This window comes from Bufo bufo, chromosome 6 (assembly GCF_905171765.1).
Source record: "Bufo bufo chromosome 6, aBufBuf1.1, whole genome shotgun sequence".
NCBI classification, from domain to species: Eukaryota; Metazoa; Chordata; class Amphibia; order Anura; family Bufonidae; genus Bufo; species Bufo bufo.
Genome location: NC_053394.1, coordinates 304,896,316 through 304,917,652, shown reverse-complemented (window position 1 = coordinate 304,917,652; position 21,337 = coordinate 304,896,316). Strand labels below are relative to the sequence as shown.

At 45.6% G+C, this 21,337-nt stretch overlaps 1 protein-coding gene across 3 annotated transcripts in view; it reads left to right on the top strand.

Moving 5' to 3' along the window:
- Window positions 1–16,051, top strand: part of MLLT6 (MLLT6, PHD finger containing) — a 57,548-nt gene extending 41,497 nt beyond the window's left edge. For 2 of the 3 annotated variants that reach the window (XM_040435030.1, XM_040435029.1), the window contains 8 exons: window positions 7,704–7,770; window positions 7,870–7,997; window positions 8,648–8,809; window positions 8,944–9,017; window positions 10,436–10,752; window positions 10,852–10,936; window positions 12,260–12,469; window positions 14,496–16,051. In XM_040435030.1, the coding sequence (XP_040290964.1) occupies window positions 7,704–7,770; window positions 7,870–7,997; window positions 8,648–8,809; window positions 8,944–9,017; window positions 10,436–10,752; window positions 10,852–10,936; window positions 12,260–12,469; window positions 14,496–14,537 (1,085 nt within the window). In that variant the 3' untranslated portion in view covers window positions 14,538–16,051. Of the gene's footprint in view, window positions 1–7,703; window positions 7,771–7,869; window positions 7,998–8,647; window positions 8,810–8,943; window positions 9,018–10,435; window positions 10,753–10,851; window positions 10,937–12,259; window positions 12,583–13,327; window positions 13,836–14,495 lie in introns of those variants that run through there. The other variant, XR_005779457.1, reaches the window with a different exon arrangement.
- Window positions 16,052–21,337: the final 5,286 nt, after the last annotated feature.

Genomic DNA, 21,337 nt, shown 5'->3' with positions numbered 1-21,337 from the left:
CATGCTGATTGACAGGGCCAGGGAAGGGAATCGTTCTCTGCTGGCGCTGTTAGAATTTGAAATCTCGCGCCTGCGCCGTACCTGTCTTTAATCGGCGCAGGCGCACTGAGAGGCGGCCGCTCTCTCGACCGCTCCATCCTCAATGCGCCTGCGTCGATGACGTCATCAAGTACACCCGGAAGGGATTTATTATTAATAATCGTTGGTGGTATAGTGTTAATAACTGTCATTTTTATAAAATTATTTATTCCCATTTCGTTGGTGGTTTTTGTGGCAGCATGCTTATTATGTACATACTTACCTGATTCGAGCATCCAGCGACGTCACCAGACTCTCCGCCTCCTTCCAGCGATGCCGGCGTCTTCTCTTCCGGGTGTACTTGATGACGTCATCGACGCAGGCGCATTGAGGATGGAGCGGTCGAGCGAGCGTCCGCCTCTCAGTGCGCCTGCGCCGATTGAAGACCGGTACGGCGCAGGCGTGAGATTTAAAATTCTAACAGCACCAGCAGAGAACGATTCCCTTCCCTGGCCCTGTCAATCAGCATGCCGAGGGGGCGTCATTACCATCGGAGGATGCGGCTGCTACCAGCAAGTAGCCGCCCTACTTGCTGGTAGCAAGGTAATTAGCATATTTTAAAAATCGATTTTTAGCAAATTCTACTGAACCAAAATGATTAATTTGCTTATGTATCATGAGATCGCACTATAGGGATTATTAGTAAAGAAAAAAAAAAAAAAACGGTTTAATGGGGTGACAGAAACCCTTTAATGCTGAACAGTATATAGAGGTTTTACAACAACATATGCTCCATCCAGACAACGTCCCTTTCAGGGAAGGCCTTGCATATTTCAGCAAGATGACACTAAACCACATATTGCATCCATCAAAACAGCATGACTTTTCTGGGTGCTGAACTGGCTGCCTGCAGTCCAGACCTTTCACCAAAAGAAAACATTTGCGCACTATGAAACCAAAAATCCGTCAATAATGACCCAGGACTGTTGAGCAGCTCGAATCCTATATCAGACAAGAATGGGACAACATTCATCTCCCAAAACTCCAATAATTGGTCTCACTTCCCAGACATTTGCATACTAAAAAAGCAGGGATGCTACAAAATGGTAGACATGGCTGTCCCAACATTTTTGAGGTAGGTTGTTGCCATTAAGTTCTAAATGAATTCTTTTTTTTTCATGAAATGGTAAAATGTCTCACTTTCAGCATCTGATATGTGTTCTGTGGTCTACTGTGAATAAAATATGGCTCTGTGAGGTTTGCAAATCATTGCATTCTGGTTTTATTTACATTTATTTATTTCTCATCCGTATCATTGGGGGACACAGGCTTGACCATGGGTATAGCTGTTGCCACTAGGAGGCGGACTCTAAGCACAATGGTGTGAGCTCCTACCCTTCAGCTATACCCTTCTTACAGGGGCTAAGCTAAATCAGTTTTAGCTTAGTGTCTGTAGGAGGCAGACCTCTCTACGTTGCAGGTCTGCTGTTTTTTTCCTTTTTTTTTCTTTCTTTTCTTCTAGTGGGAGTTTCAGGCAGTCCTAAAAGCTGCCTGCACTCCCACCCAGGAGACGGGAGACCAGGGGGTCCCCCATGCCTGCTGCTCCTTTCCGTTCTCCAGTAGCAATGGAGGACCAGAGGTTCCTAAAAGCCTCTGCATCCCGCCAGCCTTCGGCTCACCACGGCCGCCCACCGCAAGTCCCCTCTGTCTCCAGTTTAGTGTCACTCTCCAAGGTCCAGGGCGCCGCCGGGGCTGCTGCAAATTGAGGCCCCGGCTTCTCTGCAGCCTACTCCCGCATGGGCTCCCCGTGGCTTCTTATCCCCCGGGTGGCGTCTCTGTTCGGCCGGGGATGCGGCGAACTGTCGTTCCCGTGAGAGGGGGGGCGGGGACGGAGGCTAGCAGGGCCTGTGCTGGGGGCTGGATCCATTTTGGGGGGCGGGGCATGAGTTCTCCCTGCTCCCACGCCGTCAGCTGAGCTGAATCTGAACTCTGTGCTGGCTCCGCCCACAGCCGGATTTTAAATGCAGCTGCGGCGGGACGCTAACAAGGATCCTCTGGACATGCTGCATGGAGGGACACAGGCTGGGTAAGCGCTGTTTTCCCCTTCCTGCAGGGATTAACCTTCCCCCCTCGTCCTCCTTCCTGTCACTGCAGAGTTGTCATTATGTCTGAGCCCAGGCCCCGAAGCAGGCGGTCACTTCTGTGCTCCATTTTGCTTGTGCGTCACACAAAATTTCCATCCGGTCAATCAGATCCCCTCTGCTCTGCGTGTGCTGCTCCACCATTAAGTGGCTCGGCCCCGGACCCAATCGCCCCTACTGCCCAGCCTATGGTAGAGCCTGAGTGGGCGCATTCCCTCTCAAGGCTATTGTGGAAATATTGGGGCTTTTGTCGGCAAGGCAGTCCACTGACCTGTCCTACTCTGGGGATCATGGGGCTCATGCCCATCGCAGCCGTCCCGCAAAACGGGCCAGAACATCCTCCCCCAAAAGGGTGTCTGTGTATCCCGTTTCCTCGGCCTGTCCTCCTCCTACCAGAGAGTCGCACTCCGACGTGTCCTCCGTGGAAGAGGCATGTTCTGAGGAGAGGGGGTCAGATGAGGATATTGTCTCTCTGGAGGGTCAGTTGTCCAAACTATCCTCCATGGTGGACAATCTTATTACAGAGGTTATTCAGACGTTGCAGGTTGAGGACCCCGCACCTTCATCAGCCAGCTCGGGTTTTTCCTTTAGAAGGTCCCGTTGCTCGGACAAGTGTTTCCCCAACCACCAGGATTTTGATTCCTCTCTTTCCAAGGAGTGGGATTTTCCTGATAGACGTTTTGCCTTGCTACAACGCATAAACGTCTTTTATCCATTTCCAGCGGATTTGACTATGAAATGGTCGTCCTCACCTATAGTGGACCCACCAGTTTCCCGCTTGGCTAAACATACTACCTTGCCAATGGTGGATGGGGCTTCTTTCTCTTATCAGGGATAAGAAACTGGAAGCTTTTGCAAAATTTTCCTTTGACGCAGTGGGCACAGCACTGCAGCCGGTGTTTGCCTCTACATGGGTGAGCAAGGCTATGGGGGAGTGGGCAAATAATTTACGCCAGGGTCTCGCCTCGGGAGTCACCTCTGGGGAACTGACCGATATGGCCCTGCAGCTCTCATGCCAGTGCATATATTTGTGAGGCCTCTTTGGACGCGGCCAGGCTTATAGCTCGCTCGTCAGCCCTGTTGGTGGCTATTCGCCGTACCCTATGCTCTCCTGCTGGGCGGCAGATAATGCTTCAAAGCGGACCCTGACGGCCCTCCCCTTTACCGGTGGCAGACTTTTTGATAAGCGCCTGGATGAGATCATTTCTGACGCTACAGGTGGTAAGAGCACTCATTTACCACAGAACAGGGGGCGGTTTAATAAGTCCAAAAAGCGGAAGCCTCTTTTTCGCCCCTTTCGGAGAATTTCCAGCCCTAAGAGGTCGGCCGACAAGTCTGCCTTGGATCAGAAGCGCAAGCCTTCTTTCAAGCCTAGCCCTTCCTGGCGCCCCCGTCAACAGGGCTCCAAGTCCTATAACCCCAAGACCTTTATTTGTTTCGGCATGTCTGGCTGGCGCACGTTTCGGATGCTTGGGTGAGAGAGGTCATTGCAGAGGGCTACAAGCTGGTATTCAGGTCCTCCCCTCTGTTCTGATTTTTTCGGTCATCTCCTCTGACCTCTCCCTCGGCCACAAATTTCTTTTAATTCAGGCTATTCACACACTTCTGCGGCAGGAAGTGATCGTTCCGGTTCCTGCGCAAGACCTTTTTCAAGGGTTTCACTCCAATCTCTTTGTGATCCCCAAAAAAGAGGCAACGGTCTAGCACTCAACTGCTTCCTTCGGATCCGCAGTTTCCGGATGGAGTCCCTGAGGTCGGTCATTGCATCCATGGAACCGGGGGAGTACCTGTCTTCGATAGACATCAAGGACGCTTATCTTCGCGTTCCCATCTGCGTCAGTCATCAAAGATTTCTCCGGTTCGCAGTGGGTCCATTTCATTTCCAGTTTGTGGCCCTCCCGTTTGGCCTGGCCACGGCTCCCAGGGTCTTTACGAAGATTCTGGCGAAAGTCATGGCCGTGCTCCATGTCAGGGGGATTGTGGCGATTCCTTACTTAGACGACATCCTAGTAAAGGGTCCGTCATTCCAGGCGACGGCGGACAGCCTGCGCATAGTCCTGGACACCCTGAAGCGCTTCGGATGGATCCTGAACAGGCAGAAGTCCTATCTTTATCCATCGCAGTGGCTGACTTATCTGGGCATGGTGCTCGACACATTTCAGTCCAAGGTATTCTTGTCTCCGGAGAAGCTATCCACTCTCCTTCTTCAGATTTTCCCCTTGTTGCAGACCTGTCCTCTGCCCATTCGTCATTGCATGCGGGCTCTGGGTCACATGGTCTCTGCCTTCGAAGCAGGTCCCTATGCTCAGATCCATACCAGAACTCTTCAGCGAGCCATTCTGTCCAGCTGGGACCGTTTCCCAGCCTCCCTGGATCGGCCCATGCGTCTCTCTGCACGGACCCGCCAGGCCCTCAAGTAGTGGTTGGCCCCACCGATGCTGACGTTGGGCCTCTTGTTCCTTCCTCTCCGGTCGCTGGTGTTGACAATAGACTCAAGCCTCAGGGGTTGGGGGGGGGGGGGAGTGTTGGGAAATCTCTCCGTTCAAAGCGTCACACGAGGCTCCCTCCTAATCAACGTTCTCGAGTTGAGAGTGGTTAGTCTCTCTCTGCGTCATTGGACCAAACATCTCAGGTGACGTCCGGTTCGGGTTCAGTCCGACAACTCCACGGCGGTGGCGTACTTCAATCACCAGGGCGGCACCTGGAGCCTGGCAGCCATGGCAGAAATGGCTCTGATCCTCAGATGGGCGGAGAACCGTGTTCCGGCGCTGTAGGCAGTTCACATTACCGGCGTCGACAACTGTATCGCCGACTTCCTCAGCAGGGAGCGTCTCGATCTTAGCGAATGGGCTCTTCACCCGCATGTTTTTCGAGCCATCTGCGAGCGATGGGGTTGGGGCCGGACATGGATCTCATGTCCTCCCGCTTCAACAACAAGGTCAAGGACTTCGTCGCGCAGTCCAGGGATCACATGGCTCTGGCGTGCGACACGCTGGTGATTCCGTGGAGTTGGTTCACGTTTACTTACGTGTTCCTGCCTCTTCCTTTCATTCTGCATCTCCTCCGGAAGATCAGGTCCGAAGAACTGCCCGTCATTTTCGTGGCCCACGATTGGCCACGCCAAGTGTGGCATGCGTCTCCTCTAGTCACCCTTCTCGCTGACGAACCCTGGCGTTTTTCTCTTTGGGAGGACCTCCTGTCGCAGGGACCCATCTTCCACCCGAATTTAGGGTCGCTACATTTAATGGCATGGCCGTTGAAGCCACCTTACTAAAGGCTCAGGGTTTCTCGGATGCCATGGTCAGACCATGATTCGTGCCGTTCCCGTCCTCCGTTGGATCCTTGGGATCTTAATCTAGTGCTTAATGCTCCCCAGTCTTCACCGTTTGAGCCTTTGCAGCAGGTGTCGCTTAGTTTCCTGTCTTACAAGGTAGCATTTTTGGTGGCAATCACTTCCATCCGTAGGGTGACGGAACTCGCGGCTCTTTCATGTCTGTCGCCTTTCCTGCTCCTCCATCAGGATAAAGTGGTCCTTCGCCCTGTTCAGTCCTTCCTTCTGAAGGTGGTGTCGGCAATCCATCTAAATTAGATTATTCTCTCCATTTTGTCCGGACCCGTCTCCTCCTCGGGCGCAGTCGCTTCACACACTCTGGATTTGGTACGGGCCATTCGAGTCTATCTGTCCCAGACGTCATCTTTCAGGCAGACGGATTCCCTGTTCGTTATTCCAGAGGGGCCGAGATAAGGGCTGGCGGCGTCAAAGACTTCCATTTCCCAATGGATTCGTTTGGCCATTGTGGAAGCGTACAGCGTTAATGACCGGGCCACACCCTTCCGGGTGACTGCTCATTCGGCTCGGGCAGTGGGGGCCTCTTGGACGGTGCATCATGGGCTTCGGCCCTTCAGGTATGCAAGGCGGCTACATGGTCGTCTTTGAACACTTTGCAAGTTTTACAGAGTGCACACCTTTGCGTCTTCTGATACGGAGGAGAAATCTAGATTTTTGTACTTACCGTAAAATCTGTTTCTCTTCTGTTCATTGGGGGACACGGCTCCCACCCGTTCTCTTGTTTACGGGTCTTTTCTGGCCTGTGTGGTTTTGGGTTTGTGCATAGTGTGTTTTTTTTGTCTTGCTTCTCCTACTGCTTTTGCACTAACTGATTTAGCTTAGCCCCTGTAGAAAGAGTATAGCTGAAGGGTAGGAGCTCACACCTTTGTGCTTAGTGTCTGCCTCCTAGTGGCAACAGCTATACCCATGGTCAAGCCTGTGTCCCCCAATGAACAGAAGAGAAACAGATTTTACGGTAAGTGCAAAAATCTAGTTTTTACACAGTGGACCAGAACATAAACATGTCCACTAGCATTTCTATAATAGGGACCAAGGAAAGTTTGGCATGTACATAGCAGTATCCGTACTTTGCAAATTCAAGGTTTGTGGACCACAAAACCGCAATGGCCGTGTGCATTAGGACATAGCTGTAAAGCTTGCTTTGATTGAAGTCTGTGCTGATTAGCAACAGTTTCATTTAGGCTGAGTTTACCCATTGCTTTTGTATTACTTCTTAAAAATGCATGAAAAGCACATTGTAAAAAAAAAAAAACATAAAAAACATGTCTTTACCACAATTGTGTTTTTTTTCTGTAGGTGAAACATGTTGATTCAATGTAGATATTGCCTTTTCAGTTTTTACAGGTGAAAAACTTTGGCCCACATTTACTAATGTCAGTGCACCTTGAAACAGGCGAGACCTGCATCATAATTTGGTGCAGTTTGGCGCAAACTGGTGCGTTTTTGGTGCCAGAAAAGAGGCAATGCCTAATATGTGACATTTAGCGCCACAATTCTGACAAATTCTGTCTCAAAATAAGCCGACCAATATTTGTTATAAAGTTACACAAAAGTATCTAGTTATGCACCATATTTATCAACCAGCTTGTCACTGTGATAAATCTGTTGCAATACCAAGAGTACCATTCAATGCACAACCATATAGTCAAGACGATTATTACCTGGCACTAGAGCTGAACTAATTGATTTTGTACTAATTGATTTGTCTCAGCAACCACAGTTCTACACTTGCAAGGGGATGTCCCCATAGCTGAAGACGATCCCCCTGCCACTTGATTACCAAGGCCATACATCTCGTTTGGTCCTGACAATCTCGCTCCAGCGTGAACGGTCGCAGCTCCTGAAGTGGAAGCAGACATGCACCGCTACTTGGGGCAGCAGCGCAGGTGGGAGATTGTCGGGGGCCGGCTGAGATGTCCGACCCTGTCAATCATGCTGCAGGGGGAGCCCCTTGCAAGTACTCTGGTTGTTTAGTCGATTCGTACAAATCAATTCACTCAACTCTAGTTTCAAGTGTAAATAGTTCTTAGAACATCTGTGCTAAGAAGCTTATCCTGTAGGCTCAGTGAGTGAGGAAGGTCCTGTAGGCAATGAATCCTCAGGTGCCTGTGTACAATTTTGTGAATAAAAAGTGAATGACTGTCTTATTGAAAAGTGATCAATAACGGTAAATGAGAGCTTCTGCTTTTGTACAGAGCCTGAATTGGAAGACTGCAGTTTTATATGTAGAGGTAGTTCTCCACGAGAGAGTTTGTCCTCCATGTAAGTATATTTGATAAAGCACGACAGTTGCATCTTCCATTTTATGTCTCTGCTGTATATCTAAATTCATGCTTAGAAAAATATGTTTTTCACCAATAGGTCACCAATCAGTAGCCTGCCTCCATTGTATGATCCAAGTGGCCCCTCTACACAGAGTGATAATGTACCACAGCTCACAGCCAACCTTGAACAGTTGTTGGAGAAACATGGAGAGGCAGGGGTTAACAGTAAGACTCTGCTTTTAAAGGTTAAATAAGGGGTATCTGTTTTGACTATAAGAAGAGGGGAGGCGATGCCATGGCTTTAGAGGGACCATACAAATCAAATTTATATCGGCCACACCAGCCGATATCTGGAGGGACCAGCTAATGTGTATGGACACCTCCCGATGGTCACCCAGTGGATAAGGATTGAGCGGTTGGATTTCAATTACTCAATCCTTTTATTTCTCAGAGAGAAAAAAAGCTTACTTGGCCGGGGTTGTGATCGGGAGGGATAGGTGTCGGATGAACGCTATCTTATGTGTATGGCTGACGAAGGCTGTGATACTTGCATGTTCTTACAGAATAAAGTGTCAGGTTGGGCCATGGCGATGGCAGTGAGGTGGGATTATCAAGTTATATATAAATATGGACGGGCATGATAGATTTTATCATCTCCTGCTCGACAAAGCTATAGGGAATACAGTTACCTCCAGTCATATGTAGGAGATACAGTTTGTGCAGTGGTAGATGGCAGTATGAACCAGACAGTTTAGACCACGGCCCGTTACAAGTGGCAGGAGGCTTTATGTACTGCCTAGTATAGATCATTTATACAGTGGGGGTGCCACCATTGTACTGCTGGAAAGATGATCATGTTTCTTCTTTATACTCAGTTGTGGACATGCTCCAGGCATTGCACTCTCTGCAGAAAGAGAACCGCTCACTACAGGATCAGATCTCGACTCTGACAGCTCGGAAGGAGAAGCTGCAGCTACTTAATGTCCAGCTTGCTTGCCCCTTTCCCCCGACATTACCAGCAATTAATGTCGCCCATGGTGAGGCCTGGACTTATGGTCATCATGTTTCATTAGGGATGGCTCTCTCCTATCAGCAGTTTTTACATAAAGGAACTAGCTCTTCTTCCATAAGGTATTTATTTACGTTGACTCTTTCCTCTCTGTGCCTGCAGTCACCTCTCAAGACTCTCTGAGCAATAAGAGTCCTTCTAAGAGCAGCATTCGTACTGAAAACTCGCCTTCTGAGGTGAGATTATATAGAGTGGAATTAACCAGTAATTTCACTGCTCACAATGGCCACCCCACTGTATTCCTATTGTCTCCTCTAGTCTGTTTTGCGTACATCATCATAATTTTTTCTGGTCATATTTGTTTGCTTTGCTGCTGTTTTACCCTTGTAAGCACTGGTCACATATCTTCTTTGCCCTTATCCAAATTTACTTTTACTTGTGTCCATTATTGTCTGGCATTATGCCTTTTACATTAAAGGGGTTATGCCATGATTGTAAAAAATTAAAATCAGACATCATATAGTACATGACAATACCTTTATAACAAAGCTAGAACCAGTTCTGTACCTCACATGGATCCAGAGATCTCCACATTCACAGCTTCAATTGCTATACTAGATTATCTTCAGCCTGGCAGCTCAGGGGTTTGTCTTTGCAGCTCTTGCCCTGTAACTGCCACCGCTTTTAACAGAACATAAGGCTGGTGGCAGTTTGAAGACTAAGGATCCATTCACACGTCTGCAAAATGGGTCCGCATCCGTTCCGCAATTTTGCGGAACAGGTGCGGACCCATTCATTTTCAATGGGGCCGGAATGTGCTGTCCGCATTTGCGTATTCGCACTTCCGGATCTGCACCTCCGTAAAAAAATATGAGAGTGCCGGAACGCACATTGCCGGTGTCCGTGTTTTGCGGATCCGCAAAACACATACGAACGTTTAAATGGACCCTTAAGCTGAGCATGTTCGACCAGCTCAGTCTGACGGACAAAAAATAAGGAAAAGGACAAACAGCAGGTGGTGCTATACAGATACATTTTAATGAATAGATCACTATCTATACTAAATTTTTAATTACATGCAATTACCAAAGTATTCAGATCCAGGTGCTGGTTTGACACAACCCCTTTAACTGGAGAATGACCAGAACAGTTACATGGTGCCCTCCTTTTAATCTCTTTAGCAACAGAGCCATCGATTCCCGGGGCCCCTCTTCTGTCATCCAAGATGGCTGCACCACAGACTGCCGGATACACACTGTGTATTTGGTAGCCCAGGACACTTCCTGCTGCGCTTGGAATGGACAGCACTGCTCACTCCAAAAAGACTGGACAAGTAAGATGTAGTTTGGGCTCCCCTATTCACAGTGTGCACCAGATATTCTAGGAAGCAGTGTGGCCATCTTGGATGCCAGAAGTGGAGCCTGAGAATTAGCGGATCTGTAGTTAAAAAGAGCAAAAGGACGGCAACATGTAAGTGTTCTGTTCAATCCAAGTGTTCTGTTAATGTTATTTTTTATTTTTTTTTACCAGAGGGTAGTTTTAACATCCATAGCCCCTAGCTTCTGAAATCTCCTGCTCTGTTGTATACTGTGGTTCTATTGTTTTTCCTTCTATATAATGTTCTTTGCTTATTTTTAACTCTACTCCTGTCTAGGACCCGCATTCCGGCTGCCCCAGCAGAAGCAGCTCCTGTCTGTCCTTGCACAGCACTCCACCCCCAGGTCCCCTCTCTCAGACAGCTTCATCACTTTCCGCCATGGGAGCAGAGCAACTCATGAATGGGCTGGTACGAAGCACAGGTCCTGGAGCCCCTTCTGCACTGGCAACCATTCCACTTCTTGGAGCTCTTTCAGGAAATCCTGGAGCACTTAGCAGCATTCTAGGAAGTATAACGGGCGGCCTACAGACAACATCTGGACAGACTCAGAATCCTCTTGGCAGTGGATCTGCCAGTAGCCACATACCAGCTAGGTGAGTTAATATTGATGGAATATTTTCTCTCTTGTGTTTAATGTACATTAGATTTCTGATACGATTTACTAAAGCTTGGTTGTTTTTTTTCTAATGCAGTCTCTCACCACTGAATACACTGACAGAACAACAAAGGCAGCTAGCACAGCAGTTGCAGCAGCTCACTTCTGCTCATCTCACTGTGGTAAGGATTTTAAACCTTCCTTAAAGGGGTATTTTCCATTCAGAAGGTCCCCTTATTCTGCCTGGATGCACATGTGGTTTTTCTAACAAAGCTAATACATATTACTGGTGTCTTTATAATCATATATTGTGCCTGTGAATAAACCAGTAGTATGTATTCACTTTCTAAGCATAGAAATCCATTCTTCCCAACATGGTAAGGCTACAGTAAGTAGTGTATATGATATATACATGCTAGAACACAGCTCTGCCCTCATCATGCTGATGTCTAGCCCTGTCAGTCTAGGAGAGGAGGGAATGTGCAGAGCACAGGGGTGTTACACAAGGAGTGCTCCATGGATTCAGCCCCTCCCCTTGGTGCTTCAACTTGCTCATTTGCATATGAGTAAAAATGCTGATATTTCTGCAGCTGTATAGCATACAAACAAAAGAAAAGTATCATTTTAATCAGCATGATGAGCCCTACCAGGCAGTATGTCTGGTTTAATAGGGTTGATCATGATGACAGGGCCGATTTAAAGGGGTTTACAGCTTTTGTACTTTTTTAACTGTGATTAGCAGCCTGTTGTACCTGTGAAAAATAAAATCATACATTCTCACCATTGGCTCCCTTTATTGGTCTTTTAATCCCATCCTGCAAACTTCCAGACGGACAGGGTCACATGTGCTGCTTAAGCGGTGACTTGTTCCCAAGCGGCATGTCACTGCTGGGTCACATGCACCTTGCGGACACGTCACCGCTGCGGCCAGTCATTCGCTTTAGTGGCACATATTATGCTGTCCAGCTACCTGTAAGTTTACAGGATGGGAGTCAGTAGATTGCTCAAGGAAGCAGGAATGGGGGGAGAAGGTGAGTATGATTATGATTATTTCAGCAGGTACAATAGGCTGCTAGTGACCGTTAAAAAAAAAAAAAAAGTAAAAAAGAAACAGATGTCCCCTTTAAAGTGGTTATCCAGGATTAGAAAAATGCTACTGCTTTTTTCCCAGCTGTGAAACACTTTGCTCAGTGCGTGGCATTACATCTCTTCTCCATTCTGTTCAAATGAGCTGAGCTGCAATTCCAGACACAAACCATCCATGTTGTTCTAATCCTGGCAACCCATTTAATTCTTCTTGTTAACTTGGACATGGCTTGAGAAGGTCGAGGACAAATGAAAGAGATGAGAATACCGCTTTAACAGATCAATATAGATCCATCAATGGAACGGCAGATCATAATAGATCCATCTTAGATTTTGTAAAATCAGAAACCAGGATGTGAACAGAGCCTTATTTGTTTAATTTACTTAAATAGTGGCATTGTGTACCTCTTCTTTCCTAGGAACAGCAAAACGTTCTTTATCAACTTGTTCAACAACTACAACAACGATGGGATTTGCAGCATCTGATAACGCCACCAGCAGCCCCTTCTCTTCTTCCTGTGACATCAACATGTAGCACCATGGCATCATCACCTGCCCCACCCGTTCTCACTGCCCAAGCCCCCCCCTACCTTGGGTCACAAGGCGGAGGGGGGGTACAGAAGTCAGGAGTACGTTTCATGAAGTAGTGGTAGATGGAGTAAAATGGGATTTTGTTAAACCGATTGTAAAAAAATCTTTGTGAACCAGAACATCTATCAGAGACCGCTGAACTAAAGTTAGGGCTCTTTCACACTTGCGTTGTTTTGTTCCGGCATAGAGTTCCGTCGTCGGGGCTCTATGCCGGAAGAATCCTGATCAGGATTATCCCCATGCATTCTGAATGGAGAGAAATCCGTTCAGGATGCATCAGGATGTCTTCAGTTCCGGACCGGAACGTTTTTTGGCCGGAGAAAATACCGCAGCATGCTGCACTTTTTGCTACGGACAAAAATCCTGAACACTTGCCGCAAGGCCGGATCCGGAATTAATGGCCATTGAAAGGCATTAATCCGGATCCGGCCTTAAGCTAAACGTCGTTTCGGCGCATTACCGGATCCGACGTTTAGCTTTTTCTGAATGGTTACCATGGCTGCTGGGACGCTAAAGTCCTGTTTGCCATGGTAAAGTGTAGTGGGGAGCAGTATACTTACCGTCCGTGCGGCTCCCGGGGCGCTTCAGAGTGACGTCAGGGCGCCCCACGCGCATGCGTGACGTGATCGCTTGGATCACGTCATCCATGCGCATGGGGCGCTCTGACGTCATTCTGGAGCGCCCCGGGAGCCGCACTGACGGTAAGTATACTGCTTCCCCACTACTACTACGGCAACCAGGACTTTAATAGCGTCCTGGCTGCCATAGTAACACTGAACGCATTTTGAAGACGGATCCGTCTTCAAATGCTTTCAGTTCACTTGCGGTGTTACGGCACCTCCGGCAAATGGAGTACACGACGGATGCGGACAACGCAAGTGTGAAAGAGGCCTTAGCCATAAACATTAGATCAAAGTAGGCCAGACCCACCCCATTTGGCAGCATCAGCAGACAATCCAATATGTCTGACAGCGTCAGTTAACTGCCCCAACCCCAAAAATCTGGGAAAAGTAGAATTGCACATTAGGGGCAGGTTCACATCACCATTATGAATTCCGTTATTTTTCTGTTATGACGGAATTCAAAATGGAAGCCTTTAGAGGCATTCCGTTTTGATCCGTTATAATTGAAGTCTATGGGGAAGCAGATTAGATCCGTCTGGTTTACGTTATTTAGGACAGAAAAGAAAAATAGACCTCTATTATGACTGAACAAACGGAATGCATCTAAAGGTTTCCGTTTTGAATTCCGTGTTATAACGGAATTCGTAACGCTGATGTGAACCCGCCCTTGTAGGAGGAAAGTCAGTGAGATATGTAATGGCCTATGTTGGGGGGGGAAATGGCATCAATATATGACAATAAATTGAAGAGCACCACTAAACAAAAGGCCTTCTGTTTTCCTAATTAGTCAAGTTGTTAAAAAAAAAAAAAAAAAATATTACTGTTTTATCATATTCTGAGAAAGCTGGGTGACAAGTATGGCTGCTTCCACAGCTTTTCTTGATTCCTGAATAGTAGATTCTGCTGATACACTCCGTATTCCTGTATAGCTATAAAACAAGGCAGGAGTCTGGGAATTCCGTGTTATAACGGAATTTGTAACGCTGATGTGAACCCGCCCTTGTAGGAGTAAAGTCAGTGAGATATGTAATGGCCTATGTTGGGGGGGAAATGGCATCAATATATGAATATTACTGTTTTATCATATTCTGGGAAAGCTGGGTGACAAGTATGGCTGCTTCCACAGCTTTTCTTGATTCCTGAATAGTAGATTCTGCTGATACACTCCGTATTCCTGTATAGCTATAAAACAAGGCAGGAGTCTGGGAGTGCTGAGTGAGCTGTAGCAACATCCATACTATTTGTCAACCAGTTTTGTAAGGAATGTGACATTTCAGAAGAACTTGACAGAAGCGCGCTATTTGGTGCCTCGCGCATCCACCTTATTAATTCTACTTTTCTTGATGAAGTGATATTGCCTTTCATATTCTTTATCTTATCCTCTGCCTTCACATAGATACAAACCATGACCTATCATTCCCTTGTCTATTTGGTTTCACAGAGAGGAGGTGAAAAGACGCCCACAAACCACGACAAGGGATGAACTAGACTCTCGGCATCCACCACATCTGAACATTTTCTACCCAGCTGAGGAGGAGTAGACTGGAGGATTGGAGAGGATACCCAGATCTTCTGGGGAACAGAGCACATGTCTGTAGAGCAACGTCCAAATTTACCGGCCTGCAGAAGAGTTCATAGTATGTAGAATAACTGGGAATATCTGGTCCAGACACCTACAGAAAATCTGTAGCTTACCTGTGTTTCATGCAGAGTGATGTGTCATTTCCATGTAATGGTCTGTTATTGCAGAGCACCCTCTTGATTTGTGTGTCATGCAGACTACTCTGCTTTTCGGTAGACGTACACAGTACAGTGTGTATACATTTCTAAATATTACATGTACCAGTGGCCTCTCCTATTACATTTACAGTGGGGGTCACTGCCCCCTCTCCTTTCTGCTTATTCTTCTCATAATTGGAAGTAGAACTTTGTGCACTCAGCCCCTTAAAATCCCATGTCTATTTCCGTTCACCGGCGCTAGGGGCGAAGCCTGAAGCACCTTGTGATACAAAGTATCAGTCCACGTGAAGGATGAGTGCCGGCAAGTTCTTCGCTCTGTTGCACTATCCTTGTGTTTCTCTGTGTACATTAGATCCATATTTTATAGTATATGTTCATTTGTACACGTTTGTATACACAAGCTTTTTTTTTTCTTGTTTTTTATTTTTTATTTTATTGATCGTTCATGTTTCCGTGATTCTTTTATATGTGCACGGAGCGATCGATGTAGCAATTTCTTGTGAAGCCATTAGCACAAGATGTAGATATTTGACTATTTGTGTATCTTGGGGTAAATAGGAATTATTTGATCCCTTTTAAAGGGGCCTGGCTTTTATGTAATATAAGTATATATATATATATATATATATATATATATATATAACTATGTAAGAAATATGTCCAGAGCATTCAGTAACCCCAGAATTTGCACCTTCCAGAAGTCGCTAGATGCGTCTCAATGACTGTTTTGTACAGATCGAACATTGTTTTTCGCGATAGGACAGATGTAGGGAACCTTTGGCTGGCAAAACATGCTGGATTATTTTTTATTTTTTTTTTGGGCAACTGGTAAGCCAATAATTACCTATCATTTTGTAAAGTCTAATCTAATATTTCTCCCTTGTCATAAAGCAGGAAAGTTTACTGTTGTCTACAACCAATGTAAGATATTGTCTATAGCCACAGACAGAAAAAAAAATGGATTCTCCTATAGATTTGTCCTTGGTGATTGCTGTATCTTTACAAGTTCCATCATGATCTGATTGATCAGACAAGCTAGTACTTGTAGTTCCACAAGAGCTGCAGGGTCAGTGGTTGCACATCTATGCTCAACTAGTTCAAACCAATTGCTGGATAATGTCCAGTGATGCAGGTTTCCAGGATTGTCTAACATATAGGGGGAGATTTATCAAAACTGGTGCAAAAGAAAACTGGCTTAGTTGCCCATAGCTACTAATCAGATTGATTTTTTTTTTTTCCATAGGAGCTGAAAAATTTAAAGGTTGCTATTGGCAACAAAGCCAGGTTTTTTTTCCCACCAGTTTTGATAAATCTCCCCTATAATATATAAAAGGGGTATTTTCATTTTCGATACTTATGGGATGTCCACAGGATTTGCCATAAATGTCTGAAAGAAAAAAATGTCCAGTGACCACCATTCGTGGATTTAAAGTTCAATAGAGAAGTCACCCATCTTGTGTAAATAATGTGCAAACAGTGTTACCAGGCCCCATTTCCCCGGTGGGAAACCTCCACTTATCATCTATCTGTGGGTTTTTCATTTCTTTTTTTTTTTTTTTATTCCTTTTCTTTTCTTTCTTTTTTTTTTCTTTTTTTTTTGTGGCATAAGTTGTTGGGATATTGCAATTTACTTTTTGGGGACCATGCCTAGGCAGTAAAATGTATTTCATTCTAACTAGTTTGGATTTAGCCACATTTAAAATATCTGTAAAAATGGCTTTAATTTAAAGGCAATAAAGACGTATTATGATCAGGTCGGGGAACAGTGTCAATGAAGCGGATGTATCAATGTATCTCGCCTAAAAAACTACTACAAGGCTGGCTCTATGTTGTAAGTGCCAGTTGCAGGGCAACGTACAATACTGTCATTTTTGTAGCTGGCCCCAAGTATAGGGAGTAATAGAAGTCATTGTGTCTTTTATACTTCTTGCCATGTTCAACATGCAGTCCTATCTGAGAAATCCAGTGGTGGTCAGTCCTACTTAGTGACTGACAGCTATCTCTGTGTGCACACACATACAAGGAGGTCAGTCGTTGAGTGCAACATCAAATGTATGCTAAAAGAAAACTCTTTTGCCATTGATTTGTCCTGTCGAAATTTATGTGGACATTATAGTGTAGATTTGTATACTGTTCTCTGGTTAATGGGATTGTCTAAGTTATTTGAAAGTCGCCCAAAGCCAAGGATTATGAAAAAAAAAAAAAAAATAGACGCGATAGTCACCAGTTTAATCGTCCACCATTTTCTGCATTACCTCTTTACCCCCTGTCTCTGTGACATAGCCATACACCCCATGCGACCACTGCAGCCAGTCACTGGCGTCAGCGGTCAAGAATAGATGCCATAGTCATAAGTCACTTTAGCATCAGTCGTTATAAATGTTCCAGACCTTCCTGTGATAGTATATATGAATCCGCCTCATAATCCTTGCTCTTTGTAACATCTCCCGTTTCACAGCTAGGCTGCTGGGAGGAGATCTGAGAGGTTGGGGTGACTGGCAGCTTCTGGCTCAGACGACAGAATCGGGAAGGAAATGGACCAGCAGCACATCTGCTGGTACTTCACCACTGGTCCGTTCTTAAAAATATATAAAACCAGCCTGTGCAGTGCGAGATGAATCACATGGCTAAATCCAGCCGTTTATAAATCTCTGCTGCCTAGAAGATAGGATGAGGAACAGGTAGATTATACTGAGCTTCCCTGCCTAGTTGGCATGACTTGGACACTCCATATTTTGATGTATCATTGTATTGTTCCTGGTTGCACAGCAGAGCTCATTTCTCTTCCTGTTCCACTATATCACTTCTTATAATACGTATGATCTGGTTATTCTCCTCCGTCCAGCATTAGTGCATTTTACTGTAGTTGTCCCAGCTACGCTAGGAAGCGTGCACCTTGTATCTGATGCTAGGATGGTATGGGAAGGCAGTTTGCGATGGCGCTGTATATTCATGGACTGTTATTCCTTGCGTCCTCGTTGCGGTAAGTACAATAGGATTCTGTTAAATCTGTTGCTGATGTAAAGGGAAAATGTATTTGATGCTGACTGACCATACTGTTAGATTGCGGCCCCATATTATATTGGAAGATGACTGCAGGGAAAGCGACCATTTTGGTGCAGGTGGACTCACAATAGCAATTATCTAATATAATTTGAGGAATTGTGTAACCCTTGGCTGGTCGGGGCTTAGGGAATTGCTATTGATATAATTATTTACGGTGCTGCTTTCTTACAGGAAATTATCAGGAATACTCTGCCTTGCTGGCTAATCTAATGTTTCCTTGAGTATAGTAAAGAAATCTAAAGCACAGGTGAACAATATTAAAGGGCGTCTGTCAGCAGATTTGTACCTATGTACTGGCTGACCTGTTATATGTGCGCTTGGCAGCTGAAGGCGTCTGTGTTGGTCCCATGTTCATATGTGACCGCATCGCTGAGAAAAATTATGTTTTAATATGTGCAAATCAGCCTCTAGGAGCCGTTACACTTAAAAACTCTGTTCTTCCTGCAACTGCTGCTCCCTCTGCACTTTGATTGACAGGGCCAGGCAATGTAAATATCATTACGCCTGGCCCTGTCACATGTATGCGCTATACATTTTTTTTTCTGTTGGTTTGATAAACCTTCTAATTCTAAAGACGGGACGTGTTTTTTCATAAAGCATTAAAGTAGTACTCCACTTTTATTGGCAATTCCCTAAATTGCCTCTATTACATGAATCAATGCCCTTGACCTTTGCAAACAGAGATTCATGTAACAGAGGAAAGCAGCCACAAGGGATTATGGTAAATTATTCTCAGTAGGATGCCACTTTGACTCCTTGACTGCTCCTCTTAAAGGGAGTCTGTGACCTATGAAGTGTAGTACTACATGGCACTGACTCCGGATGACTAATATATATATATTTATGCTCACCCCATTCACCCACTGGAATACATTGACAAGACTCATAAGTGCACGCTATTAATGAAGACCTTCTTAATGTACACCCAATGTATTTCAGCGGCAGCACAGTGGGGAAACAGGGGTGAGTATTAAAAAGTATTAATTAGTGATCTGGAGTCAGTGTCAGGAGTACTGTTTATGTACTACTGAACATAAAGGGGTTCGGAAACCGGACAACACAGGGGATCCACCAGCAGTGAAAACGTGATAATTACCTAGTAGATACCTTGCTGCTGCTCAGGTTCTCCTGGTCAGGATCTATTTACCTGGGTGCAGAGGTGAAACGCGTGATTGCTGCAGCCAATCACTGGTCTCAGCAGTGCACCGAAGATGCCAGTGATAGGCTGCAGCAGTCATGTGTTGTCCACGTGACATCATTGCTGCAGCCAAGTAAACAGATCCCAGCCAGGAGAACCAGAGCAGCAGTGCGGCATCTGCCAGGTACATAATGATCACTTTTTTGTATTGCAGGACAACCCCTTTAATGTTGCTTTGGGAAGGTGATAGACTCCCTTTAACTACTACTCAAATACATCCTTTTCTTAAGGGAAAAAGTTCTGATATTAGTTATACGTCAGGGAAGTGATCATAATGCAGCTACAGTATGTAGCCATTCAAGTGGAGCCAAAAGTGGAATCTTACTTTAAGGCCTCATGCACATGTCCGTGTGCTGTCCGCATTTCTTTTTTGCGGACCCATTGACATCAATGGGTCCGGAATCCATATTTTGCGGACATATTCTATCTTTTTGCAGAAAGGACATACGGATGCGAAAAGCACATGGTTGATCCGTGTGCTTTCTATATCCGTATGTCTGTCTACAAAATGCAGAACAGACGCGTCCGATACTTGGCCGCATAAAATGCGGAGGCAACACGCACAGTATCCATAGTTTGCAGACCACAAAATATGCTTATGTGCATGAGGCCTAAGCAGGTTGTCCAGCTTCTCTTTTTTACTTTCAACCCCAGCCTGCAGTACCTGGTGAAATTATCAGCAGCTCTTTCACGCTTTCTTCCAGCTCCCTGGGTCCCTTTAGCGGTTTTCTGTCCCTGCCTTGTAAACTTCTGGAGAGACAGACAGTGTCAGGTGCTCCTCTGCATGACTGGTCTCAGGGGTGATGTGTCTCCAAGTGGTACATGGCCCAGTAGTGACATGCAGCTAGACAGGGAACCTAGGCAGAAAAATAGTAATGCTGAACAGTGCTGCAGTGGTCATTCTTCCTTGGTTGACAACCGGAATGACATACAAGGAAGAATGGGTGTGTAAACATCAAGGACACTAAGACTAGTCACTGCTTCAAAACCCAGATGACTATTAAAAGTAGTGCAGGGGTGTAATTAATGTTTTCTGCTGAACTAGGGCCTGGTTAGAATCTTATTCACAAGCGCTGTAACATTAATCAGGTCACAAATTTGGACCTAAAAAAGATGTGATGATAAAAGGTGGCAATTAAAGAATGCAAATGTCAAGCACGTCAACCCCACTGATGTGTGACCACAGCCTAAGCGTAGTGCACATGGTCACTGGAAATATTATTGTATGTGTGCGCGTATTCATGCAAACACGTAAGCAGCACTTTTAAAGGATATTTTTAGTTTATCGAAATATAGAAAAATCGCCCCTTATTGATTTTTTTATTTTTTTTAATTATTGTCTCAAGATTATAATGGAAATAAAGCAAGTTAAAAAACATTGAAGTGGCTGAAGCTTGAAATTGGTGGCAGACAGGATGGACTGGCTACTGAGGCAACCATACGACATCTGAAGCTGTTGCTACAGTCTTAAGCCTCATTCACACGTCCGTGTCCTTGCTGAAATCCGTGAGCAGGTGGTCAGTGATGCATCCATGAAGCTGTCCGTGAAGGATCCGTATTGGGTCCATGTGTCTGTTTTTTGCTGTCCGTGTTGCATCCGTGTTTCACTGACACCGAACAGCTGAAAAATAATTTTCAAAGCATCTGTGTTGCATCCGTGGTTTTCGCGGACCCATAGACTATAATGGACGTGATGGATGCGTGAACACGGACAAAATAGAGCATACATCTGTGCTAAAACACTGATGTCTGAATACACACATTATAATGAATGGGGACGTGTGCTGTCCGTGGAGAACACGTACAGCACACATCCGTGAAACACTGACGTGTGAATGAGGCTTTAAAGGGATATTCCAGTTACAAGAAACTATCCCTATCCACTGGATGGGAGATAACTGTTTGATTGATGGGGGTCTGACTGCAGTAACCCCCATTAATACAAGAACGGGAGACCTCCATGTGTTTGGAATGGCTTTCGAGTATGCACATTGCCACTCCAAATTCCAATTCTGGTTAGTCGTCAACCAGCTACACGGTCAGGTTTTTATAATACTGGCTATTATAAACTTTTCTAGTAACATATAGGTGAGGAATGGCATGCTTTGACAGCTGTCAAACTGCTCCATAGGAGATGTGAGAAAAGTGTGGGACCCAGCGGTCATAAGAACAGGGGTCCCATGTACCCAGTTGTTTTGGTATCTCCCATAGAGATTAATAGAGTTTGCCTACTGATCAGCTTCCTTACCCTCTGCTGGACCACTTATAGCGATTGTGGA